The following is an 11102-nucleotide window of genomic DNA, read 5'->3' as shown; positions in this document are numbered from 1 at the left end:
TTTTTCATTTTACTTGTTGATAACAAAATTTTTCAATACTAGTAAATATTTTTCTATAATAGTTATCATGACCATAACAAACGTTAAAAAACTTGGATTTTTGGGCATCAATATTACTGGCAAAAACTTTCTGTCCTAGATTTTGGATACTAAACTCATTTATATGTTAAGGGTTTTTGATAACACTATCAAAGAAAAAAAAATAGCCATCTAACCAACATAAGAAAAAATCATTGATTTTACTTTGGCACCATCTCCCAAAAGGATTAAGAACAAAGTATCTTACAATAAAAGATAAAATAAATCCTTCTTAAAGTTTAGAAGAAACATATGGCCATTAAATTCTTTCAAAAGTTTCTTATGATCAGATGCATTTATGTTTGAAAGATTTTAAAACATTAAGCAAGTATAAATCAACAGTATTTAGAATCAGATGCCAATTAAGTTTGTGGAGAAAATATTACTAATGTCAATATATTAGAAAAATAATTCTCTACTTTTTATGCTTCAAATATACACTTGCAGCAACATTCTTGTGAAAAAGGTTTATGAAATATTTTGAATTAATTTCACCTTTTAATGAACCATGCTCCATCTTAAAATTGGCTCGTGGAAGTGTGGAATTCACCTTTCTAGGTGCCATACTCCGATATTACTCTAGCCTTGTGGTTTTCTTTCTTTGAGGGACTTTATTGCTGACCAAATTATTATTAATTATTATTATTATTTATAAAATTGACAAGCGACAAAGTAAAAAATGAATGGGTACAGAAGTGCATCAGTTATGGTGGCTTGACTGACCTCTTAGGGATAACCCCTCTAAGCAACTTTGAAGTGAAGATCGAAAAGTAATCCTCACACAAAACTCTCATAGGAGACCCTGAACATGAATTGCAATTTGAAAGATTCAAACTCGAGACCTCTCAATCATAACCACGGATAGTTAATATTAGGTTAGCCCACTGTTCCTAGACCAAATTATTATGATATGTCAAAACTCAAAATATGGAAAAGTCTATATTTGAAAATATGAAATGAAGAAATGCATCTTATATATATATATATATATATATAAGATGAAAGCTTTAAAGATTGAAAATGAAGATCAAACAAATAAAAAGTACAAACTCAAGCTCTTTGATGAGGAAATCTCAAATGAAATCTCAAATGAAATTTGAGAAAGTCAATAAATCAACATATCAATGAAACATGCCCCATCACATTCTTGGCATGCGCAAGAATATCGAAACCTCTTCCCAAGAAAATCAAAGAAGAGCCAAGGGCACCTGGGAATGATACTCTTATTTATAGGCTTTTTTTTAACTTCAAGAAAATAATCAAACACAAGTATTTGTGAATAAGTCATCTGTATTCCATAAAATCAACAAAACAAATTATTTCATTATATTGTTTTGTTTCATTCACATTTGTTATTCTCACAACAATGGATGGGATAATTAACATAAGAGGCTTAGCCCTACTGGAAGCAATAAACCAATAATCAATTAAAATCTTATAAAAATGACTACAATTTTATGTCTTTAACCAAGCTAATTTAACAAAGTTGGTGAGGAAAAAAAGACCCCACATGAACTTTCATTCGGTTTTGTGCTTGAGTATTTAGTTAAGAGCAACAATCTGGAAGAATGTAAATTCATAGTTTTTGCTTGTATTGTCTTCCTAAGACTATAATTAAAACAAGTGTGAACCATTTTAAAGTATGCTTGTTATAAGTTCTCTGGAAGAATGAAAATTTATAATTTTTGCTTATATTGTTTTTATAAGACTATAATCAAAATAAGTACAGCATTAGTCTTCAAAGATTAAGTCAGTGTCAAGGAAGCAATTGTAAATCCTATTGGTGATTGCTCAATGAGTCATAATATTTTCCGGCCTTCTGAATTTCGGACATTTAGACCTATCAGTATTTTTATCAATGTAAATTTTATAATACGAAAATACATTTCATGTTAATCCCCAAAGAGAACTATAGACCTTTAGACTTGTCAGATAAGTGTAGAATTCAGACCCTTCTAGTTTTCCATAAAACATCACACTTCAATTTCTTCTTTTATTTTCACAAACAACCAACACATTCAGTAGTAATAAACAGGAAAGCACACATGCATGTTCAGCATATGCTTACAACCTTATGAAAGAAAATTCAGACAGTAAACAAACAGATATAATTTATCAAACAGAACTAGGGACAACCTTCATCTCATAACAACACTGCTAATGGAGTGAGGTGCATTTCGACATTTACTCATCATTCTTCAACATTGGTCTTGTAAGAATATGGTTCCTTGGTATACAACAGATACTTGCTTTTTTTCTCTGCATAAGCAACCACATGCAGCACATGCTGGAGGACAGACCAGCCAGAGGAAGCTTTAAGACATTCCTTGAGAGCTTTAACATTGCACTCCAGATGCAACCGAGAAAGACCAGGGGAAGCCAGCTGCCGCTCTTGGAGAAATGTGATCAACCACTGTGGAACATTACTGCTTTTGCTGTCAACCACATGGAGGGATTGTAGCGAATCGAGCTTCTCCACACAGTTGAGCATTGGACAATCAGACACAACCAAATTTTTCAATGCAGGCAGATTGGAGATGCTTAAAAGGCCATGGTTACTAGTGAGACTCAGTTGATCAGTCAAGGCAGGCAAGTCTTTGACTACATTCAGTCTGTGAGCATATCCAATGTATAAATTCTGTATACTGACCTGACTTAATCCTCTTGGAAGAGCTTTTAGCCTTCGACATTCATGAAGGTTCAGCCGCTGTAAGTTACAAGTCATCACCAGTTTGCTTGATTCATCATTGTCATTTCTAGAAAGTGACCATTCTTCCCATTTTGGCATGAAACGTATTTGAACATGCTTAAGCTTAGGAAAGGCAGTTGGAGGTTTCACATTCACATCTTGTACACCACTGCCGAGGAATTCAGGCCCAATAGATACAACTTCGCTTGCTCCATGAATTTTCAGGAAGCTTAGTTGGGGCAGTCGACCAAGAGGGGGAAGTTGGGACCATGACTTGCAGCTGATAAGATGCAAACTTGTGAGTTCAGAAAGAGAAGAACTAATTGAGGTGGGTGACATCCACTTTGGATATCTAGAACCAAAGTAGTTCCTGATTACTAGTCTATCTAGACATGGAGGTGACAACTCATCAAAGACTTGCTCAATTCTGCTTATCTCTTGCACGGAATGTGGGTGAGCTCGCTTATCAAAACTGGTACAATTCAACACTAGTTGCCGCAACTGATCTTTGTTTGAAAGCACTGAAGCACAGGTTATCGTTCTTTCAAGCTTGTTTAGCACGAGGTATCGAAGATTGTCAAGTGGGTCTAGCTCTTCCAAGCTGCATCCCTCTTGCTGCCCTTCTTCATAATTATCATTTCCAACTAGAAATCCTCTCAGATCATTGAGATGCTTGAGTTTGCCAATTCCTTTCGGTAGATGACTCAGAGGAGTATGGTCAACACCAAGACACCTTAGGTTGCATAACTTGGTAATGCTCTTTGGAAGGGAGTGTAAAGATTTACAATATTCAATGTTCAAGAACTGCAAGTTTGAAAGGTTGCCAAGGGAATCTGGCAGCTCACTGATTTGTGTGTGGCTAAGATCTAGAAGCCTCAAGAGTACTAAATCTCCGATATTTTTCGGAACTCTTTCGACCTTCACTACATTAAGTATCAAAACTCGAAGATGTGAGAGCTTTCCAATGATGTCCGTCTCCAAACTTTGAGGAGGGGCCTTCAGTAACATTAGAGTTCTCAGACAGTTCTTCTTAATAATGTCATTAGGTAGACTCACTGTCTCTTCTTTGCTTGATATTGAAAGTCTGCGCAGTCTCATCTCAGCAGTTGTCTTCACTTCTTTTGGGTCTCCAAAAAAGCTTTCTTCTTGTGCCAAAAACAAAGCGAGACTTCTCAACAGATCATGCATTGTGCATTGACTGTGGTCTACATAGGCTGGATCTGGATGAAGAAAACTCCTCCTTAACAATTCCATATAATAATCCTCTGCAATATCTTCCAATGATGCATTCGCTTCAGCTGTCACAAAACCTTCAGCAATCCATTCACGAACAAGATTTTCACGATAAAGCACACGGCCGGGAGGTCGTAGGGCACAATGGTGAAAGCAAGGCTTGATTTCAGACGGTAGGTCCTCATAGCTCAAGTACAGTGCTGCCTGAATCTTTTCCGGAAGCCCACTCCTTGTCCATGTGTTGCTGTTAAGAACCTTCTCCCACTCCTCCTTTCGATGTTTAGTGTTCAAAACACCGGCAACAGTCTTGATTGCGAGGGGAAGACGGTCACATTTTTCAACTATTTTCATCCCAACATCTCTCAGCCTCTGCATCTCTGCCGCATCTTTGTTTCTGAAAATTTTCTTGCAAAGCAATTCCCAGCCATCATCAACAGACAATTTGCTGACATTGTGGATATGAACTGCTCCCATTTTCTCGGCCACATTTTTGTCTCGAGTAGTAATTAATATCCTAATTTTAGCTGCTCCACTCTCCACCGGATTTCTAAGCAAATTAACCCATACATCTTCTTTCCATACATCATCTAACACAAGGAAAAAGGTCTTCCCAGATAAAGCATCTTTAAGCATTGGTATCAAATCAGCACTTGTAGCATCAGCGTCTTCACAATGCTTGCCAATATTTCTTAAGATCCCTTTCAGTATGTCTGTATCTGATGAATAGTCTCTTGAAACAAAAGACCAAGAATGTTGCATAAATCCTTCCTTGATCTTAGATTCATTATATATAACCTGCGCAAGCGTTGTCTTGCCTATCCCACCCATGCCAGTAATGGCAAAAACACTGCACTTTTGCTCATCCTCACTAACCAACAAGTTAACAAGTTCCTGAGAATCATCTCTGATGTTCCATCCCACAATGTCTAATTCAGGCAAGGGAGAACTCTGATGACCACGATCTCGTCTAGTGGCTTGAAAACTATTAGATGCAGACTCCTCAAATTTAAATTTATTTTTTTCACTAAGTATCTGATCTAGAGTGTCATTCAAACTCTTAACTCTGTTAGCAATTTCATGCCGAAATGGAACACTGTGCACACAAGAGAAGAATGAAAAACTGCAACGTACCGCAGAACATGTTGAATCTGCCAGGTGATCATCATCTTCCAAGAGCTTAGTACCTTCAATCATGCAAAAGTCAATAACATCATAAGCATCATACATGAAAGCTTTTAGATCAGTAACCCATCCATTGACAGCTGGGTCATTGATCCTCCTCTCCTCTGCATTCTTGAGATAAAGGCTAGTTGTCTTCATCCTTGTTTGAAGCTTTTGGAGCTCATCCTTCACTCCCAGTATCATGATCGCTTGCTCTTTCAAAACGGTCACCAGCTTATCTGCAAGTAGCCCCCCAAAAGCATCTAAGATCATCGCCATTTTCTTGCTTCACAATTTGTCTCAGAATGATAACTCTTCAGAAACAAATTATCAATCAATATATATATATATATATATATATAAAGCTTATTGTTTTAGATTCCTTCCCAACACCGCACATGGGGTAAGATTTCAAGATGACCCCATTACCATTGACTTTAGATTTGTTGAAGTAGCTTAACTTTTCCACATCAATTAAAATAAATAAATATGTATATAAATATATCATCCTGATCCATTCAACTTAAAAGTTTAAGCTGATAAAATGAGAAACCTTGGTTTATATATTTAAATCTCTATTTTCTGAATTAATGAAAATTTATTTAATTAGTCTAATACAGCTCACTGATATGTACTAATATATTTTAATAAGTCACATTACAAACAAATCAAGTAGACTAAATAATAAATCATATATTATTTAGGCTTGATTTAATTCAATAGCTTAAGCTTATGGAACTCTGAAACTCAGGGTTATACATTTAAATTCATATTTTTTAATTAACTAATATAACATTAATATTTAGCCTAACATGAATCATCCATTTGCTCAAGAATCAAGAGGGGAGAAAAAAACAAATTGTACCCCTGTGGGTCACATGGTCCTCCTCAATTATTGAAGAAGGATCAATCACGATGCACAGCATATTGTGGGCTACATGCAGGATAAAGACAGTGAAAATTCAATCAGTGCACAGTGAATTAAATGATTCAATGCAAACTTGAAAACATCAAAAATAATCTTGCACAAGAAGGAAATTTCTAACTATGGTTTCAGTGCAATTTATAATGTCAAAGCAAGTTATCATATGCTGATAAAGCCTGGTTGAAGTTGTTTAATCAAATTTTACAACATGTTGTTTTGATTGCATATGGCATCAAGCAACCATTCCATTCAAACAACAAACAATATCAAGACACCATTTGTTTCCAGAACTTAATTAAGCATTTAGACAAAATTATAAGTCTTCATGAAATCTGAGAATATTCCTTCTTTAATAGCAATGCCCTGAATATACCAGAGAGGGTACTTACTTACCCTTAATAAAGACATACTAATATAAAGCAATGACAATGTAAATGTTAAATATCCAAATGAAGCAGATTCATATTCAACATCATCATCAAGGGCATTCATAAGTAAAGATCCATTGCTAACTAATTCACCCAAATCATTCCGGAAAATGCAACAAAAGACAAAAAAAAAAAAAAAGGTTTAACTAAATTTTGATTTGCATTTCAGATTCAAAATGAACCTCAGCTTACAATAGATTGCATAACAGACTAACAAATCAATTAAAAGCTTAATTTCAATCAACAAACCAAATTATATGTCAGATAATGAAAGAAGGGTTATCTTGCTTTGTGTCACGGACAGGGTCCCTTGCTTTCTTGGGACCCCTGAATTGTGGGCCCAGGTCCTGATATTTTAAAATTTATATATATATATATTTATTTATTATTATTTTATAAGAGAAATACTCAAAAATCCTTGAAAAATTTGGATAATCTCATTTAATCCCTGAAAGTATCGAGTTTCCTCATAGGTTCTTTTTTTTTATTTATTTACTTTTCAGCCCATTTGCAGTTGATAGAGAAAACGGAGCCGTTTCAAACGATATGAAATTATGCCAATGCCCCTGAGACAAAACGTTTGAGAAGAATTTATTTCCCATCATTTCAATCGGCTCAAATAACAATTATAACCCTTCTTTTTCCTTGGGAACTGCTGGCGAGGATGATTGGCGCACTGAATCATTGGGATTCTCGATGGAAACCCTATCTTCCCTAAATGGCGCAACCTTTCACCTTCTTCTTATTTCAGTGAAGGCCGTTGAAATCCTTTTTTCCTCTTTCTTTTTTCTTGCAAAACCTCATCTTCGAGTTCTCCGGCAACTTCCATCCTTGGTTTTTAGTTGTTCGGGATCATCTTCGGCAAGGCTTTTGTGAAAGATTGGTATCGAAAAAGGGCTATCTGAGCGGCATTCTCTATTTTCAGTGTAATATTGTGTGATCCTTTGTTAATATCAACATTCCTATGTAAAGTTTGTTGCTTTTGCTATGTATAATTTGTGGTTTATTGTGTATAATATTATGCTTATGTCTCAGTGATTGACTCTATGTTTGCATTTTTTACATAGAACAGAAGATGGTGACAACACTTGTAAACGCTCGGTGTTATTTGTCCCCTGTTGTTGAAACAATTGCAGAGTTGAAAAAACAAATGAACAAGCGCTATTGGGAGATCCTCCACGGGATGTCGTTTGCCTATTTGATGGATGTCGCTCCCGTGTTGCAAGAAAGAGGGGTTCTCGACGCGGTGTTGTAGGTATAGGATGACAACGGCCAAATGTTTAAGATAGGACAAAGCATGCTCTCGTTTAGAGCAGAAGACGTCGCTCTCATCCTAGGCCTCCATTGCGATGGAAATACTATACCCTTTAAGCACGAGAGGGTCTAATTAGAATTTAAGAAGAATTTTCTGCATAAAATGCACAAATGTCACCGCAATGCAATTAAAGATAACCTACTGAGAATTGTACGCAGCAAACATGGTGACGAGGAGACCTTTGTCAAGCTCCTGGTGGCGTACTTTATTTTGACAATCCTGCTCCCTGACACTTGTCTGAATGTGCCATCATTCGTAGTAAGGTTCGCCGACGATCTGGGGTCACTCGATCGTTATGCCTAGGCGCATGCTACGCATACGTGGTTGATGGCCGACATCCCTACGACAGTCGCCCGTGTCCAACTTTGGTATAAGGGAAAGTGTACTAGTGCAGGGTATTTGATAGGTTGCTCCATTGCTCTGATCATTTGGTTTTATAAGGTCACGGGCAGTGTGAAGAAACAACGATTAAGCCAGATACCACGTATAATGTGTTACAAGGAGTCCAGTTTCATAAATGCAGAGTCTATCGAGCCGCTATTGAAATCAATCAAATGAAAACAATTAAGTTATTCCTATTGATGTCTAAAATGTTTGGTAATTTGGAGGAATGAGTTATTTCCTGTATATTATAATGGTTTCCTGTGTAGATTACTTGATTCATGTGTATAATATTGTGTTCCTGTATATTTTATTAACTTCCTGTGTATAATATTGTATTCCTGTGTATAAAATAAATTTCATGTGTATAGTTTATTGTGTTCTGTGTATAATATGATAACATTGCAATGTTTCGTGTTTGCTTACTAATTCTCCGAGCTTCTGCCAGCTAACGACGAAGAGAATGTGTTAGTTTGTAATGTTAAGCGTAGCCAGAAACAAACCTCTGTCAGATCGTCAAAACCATGCCACTCCAAAAGTAAATCCCGACAGCCAGCCAGGCACCGACCACTGGGAAAAAGCCAAGCGTTGAGCCAGCAAAGAAGCAAGCTCGGGATCAATCCCCTCTAACCACCTCTGAGAAAATTGGCCGCTAATATTCATCGGTTGAGAGACCGGAGGAGGTTCCGCGAGGTGACTATGAAATACGGCGGTTATTGCAACAAGTATTAACAAAGTTCAGTGAACTACGAGCTTGTATAGACAAGCGTAACCGTACATATACAAAGCGAAAAAGGGTATTTCAGTCATCCTTGTGATGGCAACAGATATCAGTCATCCTCCTTCGTCAGGTTTGTCCCTTAGTTCTGGCGTTAGGTTCAAAAGGGTATTTCGGTCTTGGAGAGGTTGTTCTAGCCAGTACGATACAAAGTATACAGGCAATAAGGAAATTCCTGCACAACATGATGACGCTGCTTGCGAGGATGTTCATGTTCCACCAATAGCTACTCAAGAACCCTAGCCATAAGCTGTAGCATAGGTCCCGGCAGCTGATCACTTCGTCTCAAGTGATAAAATTCCTATTCCCGAGGCAGGCATGGATGAAATTCCATCTCATGTCCCGCTTCCTGAGGCGGGCACGGATGAAATTCCGTCTCATGTCTCACTTCCTTAGGCGGGCACAGATGAAATTTCGTCTTATGTTCTGCTTCCTGAGGCGAGCACGAATGAAATTCCATCTCATGTCCCGCCTCCTGAGGCCAGCACGGATGAAATTCCATCTCATGTCCCGCCTCCTAAGGCCCCAATAGTTAGGCAGATCCCCGTAACAGCCGAAGATACTCCCTCCAAGCGTGTTGTACGACGCATGGATGCACAAGACACACATCAAAGCAGTCTATCTCCGAAAAGAGTTCCACCAAAATGAGCCTCAGTGAAGAAAACACTGCCAAAGCGAGCTCAGCCGAAGAGAGCCCCACCAAAAAAGGCTCCGACAAAGAGAGCTCCAAGGAAGAAAATCCCACCACAGAAGAACAAACCTGTTGAAAAGGTTTCCCCCTTGAGTGACGTCTCCAGAGCTAATGAGGAAAAATTACACGTTGTTGACGTGTTACTTGAATCCTGACCGGTTTGAGAAAGGATAAACCAGTAGAGAAGCCGCTTGCATTGGTCACATACCAGACTCAAACAAAGGGCAGGTGTACTATGATTATCAGAAGAAGCCTGAATCAGGCTTCCTACCACAGAAAAAGAACTATCCGGGTTTCGGAAGGCTTAACCAACTTGAAAGAACAACCCTCTCCATCTACCTGAACACAAGTGTCGACAGGTAATTTTTTTACGTACAACACAGATAATTTTTATTACGAAATCATGTCTTTATCACATATGTGAAATATTATGATGTTGTCTACTATGTAAATTTTATATTATTCTATGTATATTTATAATTTCCAGTTTATAATATATGTTTCATGTGTAAATTTCTAGTTTCCTGCGTAAAATTTTAATTGAATGTGTATAAATATTATTTCCTGTGTAAATTTTACATTTCCAGTGTAAATTTAAATTTTATGGCCTACACCCATAATTTTATGATATTATCTCCTATGTAAATGCTACATGAAACAGACCATCATTGTTATCTTTCACTGTTTCCCCTAGCTGAATTCCACCATACTTGGCTAGCAAATAAGTTCCATCAATAAAAAGTAATGGCCTGCACCCATGCTTGAACCCTAACAAACAAACCATTGGGGTTCACGCTGTTTGACAAGGCCTCTCTGTGTTGCAAAAAAAGAAAATGCAAAATACACAGGAACAGTTATTAATACACGCAAATCAATAATAATACACATGAAACAAATATTCTACACAGGAAACATATATAATACACAAGACACCAGAATAATAAACATGAAACTGGTATAATACACAAAAAACAATAATAATACATAGGAAATGATTGTCATTCATAGGATCGATATTTAGAACACAGGAACACATAAAAGACAAGTAACCAGCAATAGCAGTCATTGTTGTATTACAATGAGATCAAGGAGGTCGAGTTTCCATTTGCAAACACACTCACTTCCTGGATGATGATGTCCATGATAAATTTGTTGAAACTATGGTATATATGACACATGCGTTGAAAATCCGTGTCAGACTCAATTGGGCAAAAGCATTTTGTATGAGTAGGCATTACGAACTTCACTCTCACTTGAGAAAACATCTAGGACTCAACTCACACATATCTCACCCATGATTGACTCCCATGAACTTAAGACGATGAATTGAAGCACACGCCCTTCTTCTTTTTATCGTGCCACAACAAAGAAAGTTTCCATTGTTGATGATACCTACATGAAATTTCATAAAGCTTGTAAGAAT

The 11102-nt window shown here is 37.1% G+C and overlaps 1 protein-coding gene across 1 annotated transcript; it reads right to left on the bottom strand.

Annotated features, from left to right (window-relative positions):
• Window positions 1-2198: 2198 nt before the first annotated feature.
• Window positions 2199-5488, bottom strand: LOC120250019 (putative disease resistance protein RGA1). Its single transcript, XM_039258754.1, has one exon. The coding sequence runs from the start codon at window positions 5438-5440 to the stop codon at window positions 2270-2272; it is 3171 nt and encodes a 1056-aa protein (XP_039114688.1). The 5' UTR covers window positions 5441-5488; the 3' UTR covers window positions 2199-2269.
• Between the last annotated feature and the right edge of the window lie 5614 nt (window positions 5489-11102).

Source organism: Dioscorea cayenensis, chromosome 19 (assembly GCF_009730915.1).
Source record: "Dioscorea cayenensis subsp. rotundata cultivar TDr96_F1 chromosome 19, TDr96_F1_v2_PseudoChromosome.rev07_lg8_w22 25.fasta, whole genome shotgun sequence".
Taxonomy (NCBI): domain Eukaryota; kingdom Viridiplantae; phylum Streptophyta; class Magnoliopsida; order Dioscoreales; family Dioscoreaceae; genus Dioscorea; species Dioscorea cayenensis.
Note: the sequence above shows the minus strand (reverse complement) of the source record. Positions and strands in the feature narration are given on the sequence as shown.